This window comes from Oncorhynchus nerka, linkage group LG10 (assembly GCF_034236695.1).
Source record: "Oncorhynchus nerka isolate Pitt River linkage group LG10, Oner_Uvic_2.0, whole genome shotgun sequence".
Lineage (NCBI taxonomy): Eukaryota > Metazoa > Chordata > Actinopteri > Salmoniformes > Salmonidae > Oncorhynchus > Oncorhynchus nerka.
The window spans coordinates 3,734,748-3,756,678 of NC_088405.1; the positions used below are offsets into that span (position 1 = coordinate 3,734,748).

At 46.9% G+C, this 21,931-nt stretch overlaps 1 protein-coding gene across 1 annotated transcript in view; it reads right to left on the bottom strand.

Annotated features, from left to right (window-relative positions):
- LOC135573604 (methionine synthase-like) overlaps positions 1-21,931 on the bottom strand; it is a 78,873-nt gene that overhangs the window by 30,983 nt on the left and 25,959 nt on the right. Inside the window, exons 9-12 of the mRNA XM_065022867.1 lie at positions 18,553-18,642; positions 15,994-16,146; positions 14,624-14,731; positions 14,321-14,421 (exon numbers count right to left, since the gene is read on the bottom strand). Coding sequence (XP_064878939.1) covers positions 14,321-14,421; positions 14,624-14,731; positions 15,994-16,146; positions 18,553-18,642 — 452 coding nt within the window. The remainder of the gene's footprint in view (positions 1-14,320; positions 14,422-14,623; positions 14,732-15,993; positions 16,147-18,552; positions 18,643-21,931) is intronic.

The following is a 21,931-nucleotide window of genomic DNA, read 5'->3' on the forward strand; positions in this document are numbered from 1 at the left end:
GGTACCGGTACAGAGTCAATGTGGAGGCTATATACAGGGTGTTACGGTACAGAGTCAATGTGGAGGCTATATACAGGGTGTTACGGTACAGAGTCAATGTGGAGTCAATACAGAGTCAATACGGTACAGAGTCAATGTGGAGGCTATATACAGGGGGTACCCTTACAGAGTCAATGTGGAGGCTATATACAGGGTATTACGGTACAGAGTCAATGTGGAGGCTATATACAGGGGGTACCGGTACAGAGTCAATGTGGAGGCTATATACAGGGTATTACGGTACAGAGTCAATGTGGAGGCTATATACAGGGGGTACCCTTACAGAGTCAATGTGGAGGCTATATACAGGGTATTACGGTACAGAGTCAATGTGGAGGCTATATACAGGGGGTACCGGTACAGAGTCAATGTGGAGGCTATATACAGGGTATTACGGTGCAGTCAATGTGGAGACTATATACAGGGGGTACCGGTAGAGAGTCAATGTGGAGGCTATATACAGGGGGTACCGGTACAGAGTCAATGTGGAGGCTATATACAGGGGTACCGGTAGAGAGTCAATGTGGAGGCTATATACAGGGGTACTGGTACAGAGTCAATGTGGAGGCTATATACAGGGGTACTGGTACAGAGTCAATGTGGAGGCTATATACAGGGGTACTGGTACAGAGTCAATGTGGAGGCTATATACAGGGGTACTGGTACAGAGTCAATGTGGAGGCTATATACAGGGTGTACCGGTACAGAGTCAATGTGGAGACTATATACAGGGGGTACTGGTACAGAGTCAATGTGGAGGCTATATACAGGGGGTACCGGTACAGAGTCAATGTGGAGGCTATATACAGGGGGTACCCTTACAGAGTCAATGTGGAGGCTATATACAGGGGTTACAGAGTCAATGTGGAGGCTATATACAGGGGGTACAGAGTCAATGTGGAGGCTATATACAGGGGGTACCCTTACAGAGTCAATGTGGAGACTATATACAGGGGTACAGAGTCAATGTGGAGGCTATATACAGGGGTACCCTTACAGAGTCAATGTGGAGACTATATACAGGGGTACAGAGTCAATGTGGAGGCTATATACAGGGGGTACCGGTACAGAGTCAATGTGGAGGCTATATACAGGGGGTACCCTTACAGAGTCAATGTGGAGGCTATATACAGGGGGTACAGAGTCAATGTGGAGGCTATATACAGGGGGTACCCTTACAGAGTCAATGTGGAGACTATATACAGGGGGTACAGAGTCAATGTGGAGGCTATATACAGGGGGTACCCTTACAGAGTCAATGTGGAGACTATATACAGGGGTACAGAGTCAATGTGGAGGCTATATACAGGGGTACCGGTACAGAGTCAATGTGGAGGCTATATACAGGGGTACCCTTACAGAGTCAATGTGGAGGCTATATACAGGGTGTTACGGTACAGAGTCAATGTGGAGGCTATATACAGGGGGTACCCTTACAGAGTCAATGTGGAGGCTATATACAGGGTATTACGGTACAGAGTCAATGTGGAGGCTATATACAGGGGGTACCGGTACAGAGTCAATGTGGAGGCTATATACAGGGTATTACGGTACCGAGTCAATGTGGAGACTATATACAGGGGGTACCGGTAGAGAGTCAATGTGGAGGCTATATACAGGGGGTACCGGTACAGAGTCAATGTGGAGGCTATATACAGGGGGTACCGGTAGAGAGTCAATGTGGAGGCTATATACAGGGGGTACCGGTACAGAGTCAATGTGGAGGCTATATACAGGGGGTACCGGTACAGAGTCAATGTGGAGGCTATATACAGGGGGTACCGGTAGAGAGTCAATGTGGAGGCTATATACAGGGGGTACCGGTACAGAGTCAATGTGGAGACTATATACAGGGGGTACTGGTAGAGAGTCAATGTGGAGGCTATATACAGGGTGTTACGGTACAGAGTCAATGTGGAGGCTATATACAGGGGGTACCGGTACAGAGTCAATGTGGAGGCTATATACAGGGGGTACCGGTACAGAGTCAATGTGGAGGCTATTTACAGTGGGTACCGGTAAGAGAGTCAATGTGGAGGCTATATACAGGGTGTTACGGTACAGAGTCAATGTGGAGGCTATATACAGGGGGTACCGGTAGAGAGTCAATGTGGAGGCTATATACAGGGTGTTACGGTACAGAGTCAATGTGGAGGCTATATACAGGGGGTACTCTTACAGAGTCAATGTGGAGGCTATATACAGGGGGTACTGGTACAGAGTCAATGTGGAGGCTATATACAGGGGGTACTGGTACAGAGTCAATGTGGAGGCTATATACAGGGGGTACCGGTACAGAGTCAATGTGGAGGCTATATACAGGGGGTACCGGTACAGAGTCAATGTGGAGGCTATATACAGGGGGTACCGGTACAGAGTCAATGTGGAGGCTATATACAGGGGGTACTGGTACAGAGTCAATGTGGAGGCTATATACAGGGGGTACTGGTACAGAGTCAATGTGGAGGCTATATACAGGGGGTACTGGTACAGAGTCAATGTGGAGGCTATATACAGGGTGTACCGGTACAGAGTCAATGTGGAGACTATATACAGGGGGTACTGGTACAGAGTCAATGTGGAGGCTATATACAGGGGGTACCGGTACAGAGTCAATGTGGAGGCTATATACAGGGGGTACCCTTACAGAGTCAATGTGGAGGCTATATACAGGGGTTACAGAGTCAATGTGGAGGCTATATACAGGGGGTACAGAGTCAATGTGGAGGCTATATACAGGGGGTACCCTTACAGAGTCAATGTGGAGACTATATACAGGGGGTACAGAGTCAATGTGGAGGCTATATACAGGGGGTACCCTTACAGAGTCAATGTGGAGACTATATACAGGGGGTACAGAGTCAATGTGGAGGCTATATACAGGGGGTACCGGTACAGAGTCAATGTGGAGGCTATATACAGGGGGTACCCTTACAGAGTCAATGTGGAGGCTATATACAGGGTGTTACGGTACAGAGTCAATGTGGAGGCTATATACAGGGGGTACCCTTACAGAGTCAATGTGGAGGCTATATACAGGGTATTACGGTACAGAGTCAATGTGGAGGCTATATACAGGGGGTACCGGTACAGAGTCAATGTGGAGGCTATATACAGGGTATTACGGTACCGAGTCAATGTGGAGACTATATACAGGGGGTACCGGTAGAGAGTCAATGTGGAGGCTATATACAGGGGTACCGGTACAGAGTCAATGTGGAGGCTATATACAGGGGTACGGTAGAGAGTCAATGTGGAGGCTATATACAGGGGGTACCGGTACAGAGTCAATGTGGAGGCTATATACAGGGGGTACCGGTACAGAGTCAATGTGGAGGCTATATACAGGGGGTACCGGTAGAGAGTCAATGTGGAGGCTATATACAGGGGGTACCGGTACAGAGTCAATGTGGAGACTATATACAGGGGGTACTGGTAGAGAGTCAATGTGGAGGCTATATACAGGGTGTTACGGTACAGAGTCAATGTGGAGGCTATATACAGGGGGTACCGGTACAGAGTCAATGTGGAGGCTATATACAGGGGGTACCGGTACAGAGTCAATGTGGAGGCTATTTACAGTGGGTACCCTTACAGAGTCAATGTGGAGGCTATATACAGGGGGTACAGAGTCAATGTGGAGGCTATATACAGGGGGTACCCTTACAGAGTCAATGTGGAGACTATATACAGGGGGTACAGAGTCAATGTGGAGGCTATATACAGGGGGTACCCTTACAGAGTCAATGTGGAGACTATATACAGGGGGTACAGAGTCAATGTGGAGGCTATATACAGGGGGTACCCTTACAGAGTCAATGTGGAGGCTATATACAGGGGGTACAGAGTCAATGTGGAGGCTATATACAGGGGGTACCCTTACAGAGTCAATGTGGAGACTATATACAGGGGGTACAGAGTCAATGTGGAGGCTATATACAGGGGTACCCTTACAGAGTCAATGTGGAGACTATATACAGGGGTACAGAGTCAATGTGGAGGCTATATACAGGGGGTACCGGTACAGAGTCAATGTGGAGGCTATATACAGGGGGTACCCTTACAGAGTCAATGTGGAGGCTATATACAGGGTGTTACGGTACAGAGTGAATGTGGAGGCTATATACAGGGGTACCCTTACAGAGTCAATGTGGAGGCTATATACAGGGTATTACGGTACAGAGTCAATGTGGAGGCTATATACAGGGGTACCGGTACAGAGTCAATGTGGAGGCTATATACAGGGTATTACGGTACCGAGTCAATGTGGAGACTATATACAGGGGTACCGGTAGAGAGTCAATGTGGAGGCTATATACAGGGGTACCGGTACAGAGTCAATGTGGAGGCTATATACAGGGGGTACCGGTAGAGAGTCAATGTGGAGGCTATATACAGGGGTACCGGTACAGAGTCAATGTGGAGGCTATATACAGGGGGTACCGGTACAGAGTCAATGTGGAGGCTATATACAGGGGGTACCGGTAGAGAGTCAATGTGGAGGCTATATACAGGGGGTACCGGTACAGAGTCAATGTGGAGACTATATACAGGGGGTACTGGTAGAGAGTCAATGTGGAGGCTATATACAGGGTGTTACGGTACAGAGTCAATGTGGAGGCTATATACAGGGGGTACCGGTACAGAGTCAATGTGGAGGCTATATACAGGGGGTACCGGTACAGAGTCAATGTGGAGGCTATTTACAGTGGGTACCGGTAAGAGAGTCAATGTGGAGGCTATATACAGGGTGTTACGGTACAGAGTCAATGTGGAGGCTATATACAGGGGGTACCGGTAGAGAGTCAATGTGGAGGCTATATACAGGGTGTTACGGTACAGAGTCAATGTGGAGGCTATATACAGGGGGTACTCTTACAGAGTCAATGTGGAGGCTATATACAGGGGTACTGGTACAGAGTCAATGTGGAGGCTATATACAGGGGTACTGGTACAGAGTCAATGTGGAGGCTATATACAGGGGTACCGGTACAGAGTCAATGTGGAGGCTATATACAGGGGTACCGGTACAGAGTCAATGTGGAGGCTATATACAGGGGTACCGGTACAGAGTCAATGTGGAGGCTATATACAGGGGTACTGGTACAGAGTCAATGTGGAGGCTATATACAGGGGTACTGGTACAGAGTCAATGTGGAGGCTATATACAGGGGTACTGGTACAGAGTCAATGTGGAGGCTATATACAGGGTGTACCGTACAGAGTCAATGTGGAGACTATATACAGGGGTACTGGTACAGAGTCAATGTGGAGGCTATATACAGGGGGTACGGTACAGAGTCAATGTGGAGGCTATATACAGGGGTACCCTTACAGAGTCAATGTGGAGGCTATATACAGGGGTTACAGAGTCAATGTGGAGGCTATATACAGGGGTACAGAGTCAATGTGGAGGCTATATACAGGGGTACCCTTACAGAGTCAATGTGGAGACTATATACAGGGGGTACAGAGTCAATGTGGAGGCTATATACAGGGGTACCCTTACAGAGTCAATGTGGAGACTATATACAGGGGTACAGAGTCAATGTGGAGGCTATATACAGGGGTACCGGTACAGAGTCAATGTGGAGGCTATATACAGGGGTACCCTTACAGAGTCAATGTGGAGGCTATATACAGGGTGTTACGGTACAGAGTCAATGTGGAGGCTATATACAGGGGTACCCTTACAGAGTCAATGTGGAGGCTATATACAGGGTATTACGGTACAGAGTCAATGTGGAGGCTATATACAGGGGTACCGGTACAGAGTCAATGTGGAGGCTATATACAGGGTATTACGGTACCGAGTCAATGTGGAGACTATATACAGGGGTACCGGTAGAGAGTCAATGTGGAGGCTATATACAGGGGGTACCGGTACAGAGTCAATGTGGAGGCTATATACAGGGGTACCGGTAGAGAGTCAATGTGGAGGCTATATACAGGGGTACCGGTACAGAGTCAATGTGGAGGCTATATACAGGGGGTACCGGTACAGAGTCAATGTGGAGGCTATATACAGGGGTACCGGTAGAGAGTCAATGTGGAGGCTATATACAGGGGTACCGGTACAGAGTCAATGTGGAGACTATATACAGGGGTACTGGTAGAGAGTCAATGTGGAGGCTATATACAGGGTGTTACGGTACAGAGTCAATGTGGAGGCTATATACAGGGGTACCGGTACAGAGTCAATGTGGAGGCTATATACAGGGGGTACCGGTACAGAGTCAATGTGGAGGCTATTTACAGTGGGTACCGGTAAGAGAGTCAATGTGGAGGCTATATACAGGGTGTTACGGTACAGAGTCAATGTGGAGGCTATATACAGGGGTACCGGTAGAGAGTCAATGTGGAGGCTATATACAGGGTGTTACGGTACAGAGTCAATGTGGAGGCTATATACAGGGGGTACTCTTACAGAGTCAATGTGGAGGCTATATACAGGGGTACTGGTACAGAGTCAATGTGGAGGCTATATACAGGGTACTGGTACAGAGTCAATGTGGAGGCTATATACAGGGGTACCCTTACAGAGTCAATGTGGAGGCTATATACAGGGGGTACCGGTACAGAGTCAATGTGGAGGCTATATACAGGGGGTACCGGTACAGAGTCAATGTGGAGGCTATATACAGGGGTACCGGTACAGAGTCAATGTGGAGGCTATATACAGGGGTACTGGTACAGAGTCAATGTGGAGGCTATATACAGGGGTACTGGTACAGAGTCAATGTGGAGGCTATATACAGGGGTACTGGTACAGAGTCAATGTGGAGGCTATATACAGGGTGTTCCGGTACAGAGTCAATGTGGAGACTATATACAGGGGGTACTGGTACAGAGTCAATGTGGAGGCTATATACAGGGGTACTGGTACAGAGTCAATGTGGAGGCTATATACAGGGGTACCGGTACAGAGTCAATGTGGAGGCTATATACAGGGGGTACCGGTACAGAGTCAATGTGGAGGTTATATACAGGGGGTACCGGGACAGAGTCAATGTGGAGGCTATATACAGGGGTACCGGTACAGAGTCAATGTGGAGGCTATATACAGGGGGTACCGGTACAGAGTCAATGTGGAGACTATATACAGGGGTACCGGTAGAGAGTCAATGTGGAGGCTATATACAGGGGGTACCGGTACAGAGTCAATGTGGAGGCTATATACAGGGGTACCGGTAGAGAGTCAATGTGGAGGCTATATACAGGGGTACCGGTACAGAGTCAATGTGGAGGCTATATACAGGGGTACCGGTACAGAGTCAATGTGGAGGCTATATACAGGGGTACCGGTACAGAGTCAATGTGGAGGCTATATACAGGGGTACCGGTAGAGAGTCAATGTGGAGGCTATATACAGGGGTACCGGTACAGAGTCAATGTGGAGACTATATACAGGGGGTACTGGTAGAGAGTCAATGTGGAGGCTATATACAGGGTGTTACGGTACAGAGTCAATGTGGAGGCTATATACAGGGGGTACCGGTACAGAGTCAATGTGGAGGCTATATACAGGGGGTACCGGTACAGAGTCAATGTGGAGGCTATTTACAGTGGGTACCGGTAAGAGAGTCAATGTGGAGGCTATATACAGGGTGTTACGGTACAGAGTCAATGTGGAGGCTATATACAGGGGTACCGGTAGAGAGTCAATGTGGAGGCTATATACAGGGTGTTACGGTACAGAGTCAATGTGGAGGCTATATACAGGGGGTACTCTTACAGAGTCAATGTGGAGGCTATATACAGGGGGTACTGGTACAGAGTCAATGTGGAGGCTATATACAGGGGGTACTGGTACAGAGTCAATGTGGAGGCTATATACAGGGGGTACCCTTACAGAGTCAATGTGGAGGCTATATACAGGGGGTACCGGTACAGAGTCAATGTGGAGGCTATATACAGGGGGTACCGGTACAGAGTCAATGTGGAGGCTATATACAGGGGGTACCGGTACAGAGTCAATGTGGAGGCTATATACAGGGGGTACCGGTAAGAGAGTCAATGTGGAGGCTATATACAGGGTGTTACGGTACAGAGTCAATGTGGAGGCTATATACAGGGGGTACCGGTAGAGAGTCAATGTGGAGGCTATATACAGGGTGTTACGGTACAGAGTCAATGTGGAGGCTATATACAGGGGGTACTCTTACAGAGTCAATGTGGAGGCTATATACAGGGGGTACTGGTACAGAGTCAATGTGGAGGCTATATACAGGGGGTACTGGTACAGAGTCAATGTGGAGGCTATATACAGGGGTACCCTTACAGAGTCAATGTGGAGGCTATATACAGGGGTACCGGTAGAGAGTCAATGTGGAGGCTATATACAGGGTGTTACGGTACAGAGTCAATGTGGAGGCTATATACAGGGGTACTCTTACAGAGTCAATGTGGAGGCTATATACAGGGGTACTGGTACAGAGTCAATGTGGAGGCTATATACAGGGGTACTGGTACAGAGTCAATGTGGAGGCTATATACAGGGGGTACCCTTACAGAGTCAATGTGGAGGCTATATACAGGGGGTACCGGTACAGAGTCAATGTGGAGGCTATATACAGGGGGTACCGGTACAGAGTCAATGTGGAGGCTATATACAGGGGGTACCGGTACAGAGTCAATGTGGAGGCTATATACAGGGGTACTGGTACAGAGTCAATGTGGAGGCTATATACAGGGGGTACTGGTACAGAGTCAATGTGGAGGCTATATACAGGGGGTACTGGTACAGAGTCAATGTGGAGGCTATATACAGGGTGTTCCGGTACAGAGTCAATGTGGAGACTATATACAGGGGGTACTGGTACAGAGTCAATGTGGAGGCTATATACAGGGGGTACTGGTACAGAGTCAATGTGGAGGCTATATACAGGGGGTACCGGTACAGAGTCAATGTGGAGGCTATATACAGGGGGTACCGGTACAGAGTCAATGTGGAGGTTATATACAGGGGGTACCGGGACAGAGTCAATGTGGAGGCTATATACAGGGGGTACCGGTACAGAGTCAATGTGGAGGCTATATACAGGGGGTACCGGTAAGAGAGTCAATGTGGAGGCTATATACAGGGGGTACCGGTAAGAGAGTCAATGTGGAGGCTATATACAGGGTGTTACGGTACAGAGTCAATGTGGAGGCTATATACAGGGGGTACCGGTAGAGAGTCAATGTGGAGGCTATATACAGGGTGTTACGGTACAGAGTCAATGTGGAGGCTATATACAGGGGGTACTCTTACAGAGTCAATGTGGAGGCTATATACAGGGGGTACTGGTACAGAGTCAATGTGGAGGCTATATACAGGGGGTACTGGTACAGAGTCAATGTGGAGGCTATATACAGGGGGTACCCTTACAGAGTCAATGTGGAGGCTATATACAGGGGGTACCGGTAGAGAGTCAATGTGGAGGCTATATACAGGGTGTTACGGTACAGAGTCAATGTGGAGGCTATATACAGGGGGTACTCTTACAGAGTCAATGTGGAGGCTATATACAGGGGTACTGGTACAGAGTCAATGTGGAGGCTATATACAGGGGTACTGGTACAGAGTCAATGTGGAGGCTATATACAGGGGTACCCTTACAGAGTCAATGTGGAGGCTATATACAGGGGGTACCGGTACAGAGTCAATGTGGAGGCTATATACAGGGGTACCGGTACAGAGTCAATGTGGAGGCTATATACAGGGGTACCGGTACAGAGTCAATGTGGAGGCTATATACAGGGGGTACTGGTACAGAGTCAATGTGGAGGCTATATACAGGGGTACTGGTACAGAGTCAATGTGGAGGCTATATACAGGGGTACTGGTACAGAGTCAATGTGGAGGCTATATACAGGGTGTTCGGTACAGAGTCAATGTGGAGACTATATACAGGGGGTACTGGTACAGAGTCAATGTGGAGGCTATATACAGGGGTACTGGTACAGAGTCAATGTGGAGGCTATATACAGGGGTACCGGTACAGAGTCAATGTGGAGGCTATATACAGGGGTACCGGTACAGAGTCAATGTGGAGGTTATATACAGGGGTACCGGGACAGAGTCAATGTGGAGGCTATATACAGGGGTACCGGTACAGAGTCAATGTGGAGGCTATATACAGGGGTACCGGTACAGAGTCAATGTGGAGACTATATACAGGGGTACCGGTAGAGAGTCAATGTGGAGGCTATATACAGGGGTACCGGTACAGAGTCAATGTGGAGGCTATATACAGGGGTACGGTAGAGAGTCAATGTGGAGGCTATATACAGGGGGTACCGGTACAGAGTCAATGTGGAGGCTATATACAGGGGGTACCGGTACAGAGTCAATGTGGAGGCTATATACAGGGGGTACCGGTACAGAGTCAATGTGGAGGCTATATACAGGGGGTACCGGTAGAGAGTCAATGTGGAGGCTATATACAGGGGGTACCGGTACAGAGTCAATGTGGAGACTATATACAGGGGGTACTGGTAGAGAGTCAATGTGGAGGCTATATACAGGGTGTTACGGTACAGAGTCAATGTGGAGGCTATATACAGGGGGTACCGGTACAGAGTCAATGTGGAGGCTATATACAGGGGGTACCGGTACAGAGTCAATGTGGAGACTATATACAGGGGGTACTGGTAGAGAGTCAATGTGGAGGCTATATACAGGGTGTTACGGTACAGAGTCAATGTGGAGGCTATATACAGGGGGTACTCTTACAGAGTCAATGTGGAGGCTATATACAGGGGGTACTGGTACAGAGTCAATGTGGAGGCTATATACAGGGGTACTGGTACAGAGTCAATGTGGAGGCTATATACAGGGGTACCCTTACAGAGTCAATGTGGAGGCTATATACAGGGGTACCGGTACAGAGTCAATGTGGAGGCTATATACAGGGGTACCGGTACAGAGTCAATGTGGAGGCTATATACAGGGGGTACCGGTACAGAGTCAATGTGGAGGCTATATACAGGGGGTACCGGTAAGAGAGTCAATGTGGAGGCTATATACAGGGTGTTACGGTACAGAGTCAATGTGGAGGCTATATACAGGGGTACGGTAGAGAGTCAATGTGGAGGCTATATACAGGGTGTTACGGTACAGAGTCAATGTGGAGGCTATATACAGGGGTACTCTTACAGAGTCAATGTGGAGGCTATATACAGGGGTACTGGTACAGAGTCAATGTGGAGGCTATATACAGGGGTACTGGTACAGAGTCAATGTGGAGGCTATATACAGGGGGTACCCTTACAGAGTCAATGTGGAGGCTATATACAGGGGGTACCGGTAGAGAGTCAATGTGGAGGCTATATACAGGGTGTTACGGTACAGAGTCAATGTGGAGGCTATATACAGGGGGTACTCTTACAGAGTCAATGTGGAGGCTATATACAGGGGTACTGGTACAGAGTCAATGTGGAGGCTATATACAGGGGTACTGGTACAGAGTCAATGTGGAGGCTATATACAGGGGTACCCTTACAGAGTCAATGTGGAGGCTATATACAGGGGGTACCGGTACAGAGTCAATGTGGAGGCTATATACAGTACAGAGTCAATGTGGAGGCTATATACAGGGGGTACCGGTACAGAGTCAATGTGGAGGCTATATACAGGGGGTACTGGTACAGAGTCAATGTGGAGGCTATATACAGGGGGTACTGGTACAGAGTCAATGTGGAGGCTATATACAGGGGGTACTGGTACAGAGTCAATGTGGAGGCTATATACAGGGTGTTCCGGTACAGAGTCAATGTGGAGACTATATACAGGGGGTACTGGTACAGAGTCAATGTGGAGGCTATATACAGGGGGTACTGGTACAGAGTCAATGTGGAGGCTATATACAGGGGTACCGGTACAGAGTCAATGTGGAGGCTATATACAGGGGTACCGGTACAGAGTCAATGTGGAGGTTATATACAGGGGGTACCGGGACAGAGTCAATGTGGAGGCTATATACAGGGGGTACCGGTACAGAGTCAATGTGGAGGCTATATACAGGGGGTACCGGTACAGAGTCAATGTGGAGACTATATACAGGGGGTACCGGTAGAGAGTCAATGTGGAGGCTATATACAGGGGGTACCGGTACAGAGTCAATGTGGAGGCTATATACAGGGGGTACCGGTAGAGAGTCAATGTGGAGGCTATATACAGGGGGTACCGGTACAGAGTCAATGTGGAGGCTATATACAGGGGGTACCGGTACAGAGTCAATGTGGAGGCTATATACAGGGGTACCGGTACAGAGTCAATGTGGAGGCTATATACAGGGGGTACCGGTAGAGAGTCAATGTGGAGGCTATATACAGGGGGTACCGGTACAGAGTCAATGTGGAGACTATATACAGGGGGTACTGGTAGAGAGTCAATGTGGAGGCTATATACAGGGTGTTACGGTACAGAGTCAATGTGGAGGCTATATACAGGGGGTACCGGTACAGAGTCAATGTGGAGGCTATATACAGGGGGTACCGGTACAGAGTCAATGTGGAGGCTATTTACAGTGGGTACCGGTAAGAGAGTCAATGTGGAGGCTATATACAGGGTGTTACGGTACAGAGTCAATGTGGAGGCTATATACAGGGGGTACCGGTAGAGAGTCAATGTGGAGGCTATATACAGGGTGTTACGGTACAGAGTCAATGTGGAGGCTATATACAGGGGGTACTCTTACAGAGTCAATGTGGAGGCTATATACAGGGGGTACTGGTACAGAGTCAATGTGGAGGCTATATACAGGGGGTACTGGTACAGAGTCAATGTGGAGGCTATATACAGGGGGTACCCTTACAGAGTCAATGTGGAGGCTATATACAGGGGGTACCGGTACAGAGTCAATGTGGAGGCTATATACAGGGGGTACCGGTACAGAGTCAATGTGGAGGCTATATACAGGGGGTACCGGTACAGAGTCAATGTGGAGGCTATATACAGGGGTACTGGTACAGAGTCAATGTGGAGGCTATATACAGGGGTACTGGTACAGAGTCAATGTGGAGGCTATATACAGGGGGTACTGGTACAGAGTCAATGTGGAGGCTATATACAGGGTGTTCCGGTACAGAGTCAATGTGGAGACTATATACAGGGGGTACTGGTACAGAGTCAATGTGGAGGCTATATACAGGGGGTACTGGTACAGAGTCAATGTGGAGGCTATATACAGGGGGTACCGGTACAGAGTCAATGTGGAGGCTATATACAGGGGGTACCGGTACAGAGTCAATGTGGAGGTTATATACAGGGGGTACCGGGACAGAGTCAATGTGGAGGCTATATACAGGGGGTACCGGTACAGAATCAATGTGGAGGCTATATACAGGGGGTACTGGTACAGAGTCAATGTGGAGACTATATACAGGGGGTACCGGTACAGAGTCAATGTGGAGGCTATATACAGGGGGTACCGGTACAGAGTCAATGTGGAGGCTATATACAGGGGGTACCAGTACAGAGTCAATGTGGAGGCTATATACAGGGGGTACCAGTACAGAGTCAATGTGGAGGCTATATACAGGGGGTACAGAGTCAATGTGGAGGCTATATACAGGGGGTACCGGTACAGAGTCAATGTGGACAATATGTACAACTTAATACAACTCCAGAACAATAGAACACAATAGAACAATAGAACAGAACACGCCCTACCTGAAGTTGTTGCAGAGAACACAATAGAACAATAGAACAATAGAACACTAGAACAGAACACGCCCTACCTGAAGTTGTTGCAGAGAACACAATAGAACACAATAGAACACTAGAACAGAACACGCTCCTACCTGAAGTTGTTGCAGAGAACACAACAGAACAATAGAACACTAGAACAGAACACGCCCTACCTGAAGTTGTTGCAGAGAACACAATAGAACAATAGAACAATAGAACAGAACACGCTCCAACCTGAAGTTGTTGCAGAGAACACAACAGAACAATAGAACACTAGAACAGAACACGCCCTACCTGAAGTTGTTGCAGAGAACACAATAGAACACAACAGAACAATAGAACACTAGAACAGAACACGCCCTAACTGAAGTTGTTGCAGAGAACACAATAGAACAATAGAACAGAACACGCTCCTACCTGAAGTTGTTGCAGAGAACACAACAGAACAATAGAACACTAGAACAGAACACGCCCTACCTGAAGTTGTTGCAGAGAACACAATAGAACACAACAGAACAATAGAACACTAGAACAGAACACGCCCTACCTGAAGTTGTTGCAGAGAACACAATAGAACAATAGAACACAATAGAACAGAACTCCTACCTGAAGTTGTTGCAGCCCAGCACCACTCCTACAATGTTCTTTCCGATGTCGTGGACGTCTCCCTTCACTGTGGCCAACAGTATGGTGCCCTGGTAGGGGTCCTAACAGGGGGGGGGTATAGATCATTACTGTAGAGAGACAGACAGACGTCTCCCTTCACTGTGGCCAACAGTATGGTGCCCTGGTAGGGGTCCTAACAGGGGGGGGTATAGATCATTACTGTAGACAGACAGACAGACAGACAGACAGACAGACAGACAGACAGACAGACAGACAGACAGACAGGTAGAGAGACAGACTCACAATCTCCTCTACTGATCCTGATGCCAGTAGCATGGCCTCTCTCTCCTTCTCCATGAAGGGGATCAGGTGGGCGACAGCCTTCTTCATCACACGTGCTGACTTTATCACCTGTTACACACACACACACACGCGCACGCACACACCAGATCACGAGAAGAATAGAAACCTCTTATAGTATCTCCTCTGTGATCCCCCCCCCCCCCTACCTGAGGATATCTCTTCCCCCCTACCTGAGGATATCTCTTCCCCCTACCTGAGGATATCTCTTCCCCCTACCTGAGGATATCTCTTCCCCCTACCTGAGGATGTCTCTTACCCCCTACCTGAGGATATCTCTTCCCCTGAGGATATCTCTTCCCCCTACCTGAGGATATTTCTTTTCCCCCTACCTGAGGATATCTCTCCCCCTACCTGAGGATATCTCTTCCCCCCCTACCTGAGGATATCTCTTCCCCCTACCTGAGGATATCTCTTCCCCCTACCTGAGGATATCTCTTCCCCCTACCTGAGGATCTCTCTTCCCCCTACCTGAGGATATCTCCCCCTCTACCTGAGGATATCTCTTCCCCCTCTACCTGAGGATATCTCTTCCCCCTACCTGAGGATATCTCGATATCTCTTCCCCTACCTGAGGATATCTCGATATCTCTTCCCCCTACCTGAGGATATCTCGATATCTCTTCCCCCTACCTGAGGATATCTCGATATCTCTTCCCCCCTACCTGAGGATATCTCTTCCTCCCCTACCTGAGGATCTCTCTTCCCTCCCTACCTGAGGATATCTCTTCCCCCCTACCTGAGGATCTCTCTTCCTCCCTATCTGAGGATATCTCTTCCCCCTACCTGAGGATATCTCTTCCTCCCCTACTTGAGGATATCTCTTCCTCCCCTTACCTGAGGATCTCTTCCTCCCTACCTGAGGATATCTCTTCCTCCCCTTACCTGAGGATCTCTCTTCCTCCCCTACCTGAGGATCTCTCTTCCTCCCCTACCTGAGGATCTCTCTTCCTCCCCTACCTGAGGATATCTCTCCCCCTACCTGAGGATATCTCTCCCCCTACCTGAGGATATCTCTTCCCCCTACCTGAGGATCTCTCTTCCCCCTACCTGAGGATCTCTCTTCCCCCTACCTGAGGATCTCTCTTCCCCCTACCTGAGGATCTCTCTTCCCCCTACCTGAGGATATCTCTTCCCCCTACCTGAGGATATCTCTTCCCCCTACCTGAGGATCTCTCTCTCTCTCTCTCTCCTGCATATCTTCCCCCTCACCTGAGGATCTCTCTCTCTCTCTCTCTCCTCCATATCTTCCCACTCACCTGAGGATATCTCTCTCTCTCTCTCTCTCCTCTCCTCCATATCTTCCCCCTCACCTGAGGTAGGAACATCTTCCCAGCACCAAACAGGTCTCCCACCACCTTCATGCCGTTCATCAGGGGCCCCTCAATGACGTGTAGGGGCCTCGGATAGAGCTCAGCCTGGGACCTCGCCTCCTCTGTGTCCTCTACCACATACTTATCTATACCCTGGAAAGAGCAAGCGAGAGAGACAGAGAAGGAATATCGATAGCAATTGTGATGGAGAAAGAGAAAGATGTGTACCTTAAATGTATCTGTACAGTTTTGACCAGAACCATTTTTCTAGACATACCTGAAAATAGCTTGGTCCCTGCAGTATATGATCAGTAGAGAAAGGGACAATAACTTGGTACCTGCATGCCACTAACCTTGATGAGCCCATACTATACTAACCTTGATGAGCCCATACTATACTAACCTTAATGAGCCCATACTATACTAACCTTGATGAGCCCATACTATACTAACCTTGATGAGCCCATACTCCAGCCTCTCTCCTACTAACCTTGATGAGCCCATACTATACTAACCTTGATGAGCCCATACTATACTAACCTTGATGAGCCCATACTATACTAACCTTGATGAGCCCATACTATACTAGCGTTGATGAGCCCATACTATAAAAACCTTGATGAGCCCATACTCCAGCCTCTCTCCTACTAACCTTGATGAGCCCATACTATACTAACCGTGATGAGCCCATACTAAACTAACCTTGATGAGCCCATACTCCAGCCTCTCTCTTACTAACCTTGATGAGCCCATACTATACTAACCTTGATGAGCCCATACCATACTAACCTTGATGAGCCCATACCATACTAACCTTGATGAGCCCATACTATACTAACCTTGATGAGCCCATACTATACTAACCTTGATGAGCCCATACTCCAGCCTCTCTCCTACTAACCTTGATGAGCCCATACTCCAGCCTCTCTCCTACTAACCTTGATGAGCCCATACCATACTAACCTTGATGAGCCCATACTATACTAACCTTGATGAGCCCATACTATACTAACCTTGATGAGCCCATACTATACTAACCTTGATGAGCCCATACTATACTAACCTTGATGAGCCCATACTATACTAACCTTGATGAGCCCATACTATACTAACCTTGATGAGCCCATACTATACTAACCTTGATGAGCCCATACTATACTAACCTTGATGAGCCCATACTATACTAGCGTTGATGAGCCCATACTATAAAAACCTTGATGAGCCCATACTCCAGCCTCTCTCCTACTAACCTTGATGAGCCCATACTATACTAACCTTGATGAGCCCATACTAAACTAACCTTGATGAGCCCATACCATACTAACCTTGATGAGCCCATACTATACTAACCTTGATGAGCCCATACTATACTAACCTTGATGAGCCCATACTCCAGCCTCTCTCCTACTAACCTTGATGAGCCCATACTCCAGCCTCTCTCCTACTAACCTTGATGAGCCCATACCATACTAACCTTGATGAGCCCATACTATACTAACCTTGATGAGCCCATACTATACTAACCTTGATGAGCCCATACTATACTAACCTTGATGAGCCCATACTATACTAACCTTGATGAGCCCATACTATACTAACCTTGATGAGCCCATACCATACTAACCTTGATGAGCCCATACTATACTAACCTTGATGAGCCCATACTATACTAACCTTGATGAGCCCATACCATACTAACCTTGATGAGCCCATACCATACTAACCTTGATGAGCCCATACTATACTAACCTTGATGAGCCCATACTATACTAACCTTGATGAGCCCATACTCCAGTCTCTCTCCTACTAACCTTGATGAGCCCATACTCCAGCCTCTCTCCTACTAACCTTGATGAGCCCATACCATACTAACCTTGATGAGCCCATACTATACTAACCTTGATGAGCCCATACTATACTTACCTTGATGAGCCCATACTATACTAACCTTGATGAGCCCATACTATACTATCCTTGATGAGCCCATACTCCAGCCTCTCTCCTACTAACCTTGATGAGCCTATACTATACTAACCTTGATGAGCCCATACTATACTAACCTTGATGAGCCCATACTATACTAACCTTGATGAGCCCATACCATACTAACCTTGATGAGCCCATACTATACTAACCTTGATGAGCCCATACCATACTAACATTGATGAGCCCATACTATACTAACCTTGATGAGCCCATACTATACTAACCTTGATGAGCCCATACTATACTAACCTTGATGAGCCCATACTCCAGCCTCTCTCCTACTAACCTTGATGAGCCCATACTATACTAACCTTGATGAGCCAATACTATACTAACCTTGATGAACCCATACTATACTAACCTTGATGAGCCCATACTATACTAACCTTGATGAACCCATACTATACTAACCTTGATGAGCCAATACTATACTAACCTTGATGAACCCATACTATACTAACCTTGATGAGCCCATACTCCAGCCTCTCTCCTACTAACCTTGATGAACCCATACTATACTAACCTTGATGAGCCAATACTATACTAACCTTGATGAACCCATACTATACTAACCTTGATGAGCCCATACTCCAGCCTCTCCTCCACTGTTCCCTCTCGCCACTCATCCGTCTGGACCACCTTCTTCCCTCCTTTGGCACAGCTCTGAAAACGACAGGATTCTCTTCAGAGGGGATCTAGTACACTGTACTAGGGATCAGGTAACCCCAGCAGAGACATACAGACACAGAGTTACAGGACATGTACTGTGTTAACCAGGTGGACCAGTATGTACCTGTTTATACAGAATATGTACTGTGTTAACCAGGTGGACCAGTATGTACTGTGTTAACCAGGTGGACCAGTATGTACCTGTTTATACAGAATATGTACTGTGTTAACCAGGTGGACCAGTATGTACTGTGTTAACCAGGTGGACCAGTATGTACTGTGTTAACCAGGTGGACCAGTATGTACTGTGTTAACCAGGTGGACCAGTATGTACTGTGTTAACCAGGTGGACCAGTATGTACTGTGTTAACCAGGTGGACCAGTATGTACTGTGTTAACCAGGTGGACCAGTATGTACTGTGTTAACCAGGTGGACCAGTATGTGCCTGTTTATACAGAATATGTACTGTGTTAACCAGATGGACCAGTATGTACCTGTTTATACAGAATATGTACTGTGTTAACCAGGTGGACCAGTATGTACCTGTCTATACAGAATATGTACTGTGTTAACCAGGTGGACCAGTATGTACTGTGTTAACCAGATGGACCAGTATGTACCTGTCTATACAGAATATGTACTGTGTTAACCAGGTGGACCAGTATGTACTGTGTTAACCAGGTGGACCAGTATGTACCTGTCTATACAGAATATGTACTGTGTTAACCAGGTGGACCAGTATGTACCTGTTTATACAGAATATGTACTGTGTTAACCAGGTGGACCAGTATGTACTGTGTTAACCAGGTGGACCAGTATGTACCTGTCTATACAGAATATGTACTGTGTTAACCAGATGGACCAGTATGTACCTGTCTATACAGAATATGTACTGTGTTAACCAGATGGACCAGTATGTACCTGTCTATACAGAATATGTACTGTGTTAACCAGGTGGACCAGTATGTACTGTGTTAACCAGATGGACCAGTATGTACCTGTCTATACAGAATATGTACTGTGTGTAAAGCACAAACCTGTTGTTGGATATGTGCTGTGTAAACCGGTGCCTTCGGGAAAGTATTCAGACCCCTTGACTTTTTCCACATTTTGTTACGTTACAGCCTTATTCTAAATTGTATTGTTTATTTTCCTCATCAATCTACACACAACACCCCATAATGACAAAACAAAAACAGTATAGAAATGTTTGCAAATTTATATTAAAAAATATATATATATTATATATATATATATATATATTTACATAAGTATTCAGACCCTTTACTTAGTACTTTGTTGAATCACCTTTGGCAGTGATTACAGCCTCGAGTCTTCTTGGGTATGACGCTACAAGCTTCTCAATCTCTGTCAGGTTGGATGGGGAGCATTGCTTCACAGCTATTTTCAGGTCTCTCCAGAGATGTTCGATCGGGTTCAAGTCCGGGCTCTGGCCACTCCTGCGTTGTCTTAGCTGTGTGCTTAGGGTCGTTGTCCTGTTGGAAGGTGAACCTTCACCCCAGTCTGAGGTTCTGAGTGCTCTGGAGCAGGTTTTCATTAAGGATCTCTCTGTACTTTGCTCCGTTCATCTTTGCCTCGATCCTGACTAGTCTCCCAGTCCCTGCCACTGAAAAACATCCCCACAGCATGATGCTGCCACCACCATGCTTCACAGTAGGGATGGTGCCAGGTTTCCTCCAGACGTGATGCTTGGAATTCAGGCCAAAGAGTTCAATCTTGGTTTCATCAGACCAGAGAATCTTGTTTCTCATGGTCTGAGAGTCTTTAGGTGCCTTTTGGCAAACTCCAAGTAGACTGTCATGTGCCTTTTACTGAGGAGTGGTTTCCATCTGGCCACTCTACCATAAAGGCCTGATTGGTGGAGTGCTACAGGGATGGTTGTCCTTCTGGAAGGTTCTCCAATCTCCACAGAGGAACTCTGGAGCTCTGTCGGTTTCTTGGTCCCCTCGCTGACCAAGGCCCTTCTCCCCCGATTGCTCAGTTTGGCCGGGCGGCCAAGTTGTTTCCAAACCGCTTCCTTTTAAGAATGATGACGCCCCTGTTCTTGGGGACCTTCTTCTTGTCTCGGAGCTCAACTGACAATTCCTTCGACCTCATGGCTTGTGTTTTTGCTCTGACATTCACTGTCAACTGTGGGACGTTTTATAGACAGGTGTGTGCCTTTCCAAATCATGTCCAATCAATTGAATTTACCACAGGTGGACTCCAATCAAGTTGTAGAAACGTCTCAAGGATGATCAATGGAAACAGGATGCAGCTGAGATCAATTTGGAGTCTCATAGCAAAGGGTCTGAATACTAATGTCAATAAGGTATTTCTGTTTAACAAATTTGCCAACATTTCAACAAAAACAAGAAATGTTTTTACTTTTTCATTATGGGATATTCTTTATAGATTGCGGAGGGGAAAAACAATGTCATCCATTTTAGAATAAGGCTGTAACGTAACAAAATGTGGGAAAAGTCCAGGGGTCTGAATACTTTCCCGAAGGCTGTGTACCGGTGTATACAAGCACAGTAAGATATACTAGGATATGTACTGTATATGTACTGTAGTGTGTAAACCATATACCTGTGTGTACAAGCACAGTAAGTTATACTAGGATATGTACTGTATATGTACTGTAGTGTGTAAACCATATACCTGTACAGTAAGTTATACTAGGATATGTACTGTATATGTACTGTAGTGTGTAAACCATATATCTGTGTGTACAAGCACAACGTTATACTAGGATATGTACTGTATATGTCTGTGTGTAAACAATACCTGTGTGTACACAGTAAGTTATACTAGGATATGTACTGTATATGTACTGTAGTGTGTAAACCATATACCTGTGTGTTATACTAGGATAGTACTGTAGTGTGTAAACCATATACTTGTGTGTACAAGCACAGTAAGTTATACTAGGATATGTACTGTATATGTACTGTAGTGTGTCAACCATATACCTGTGTGTACAAGTACAGTAAGTTATACTAGGATATGTACTGTATATGTACTGTAGTGTGTAAACCATATATCTGTGTGTACAAGCACAGTACGTTATACTAGGATATGTACTGTATATGTACTGTAGTGTGTAAACCATATACCTGTGTGTACAAGTACAGTAAGTTATACTAGGATATGTACTGTATATGTACTGTAGTGTGTAAACCATATACCTGTACAGTAAGTTATACTAGGATATGTACTGTAGTGTGTAAACCATATACTTGTGTGTACAAGCACAGTAAGTTATACTAGGATATGTAC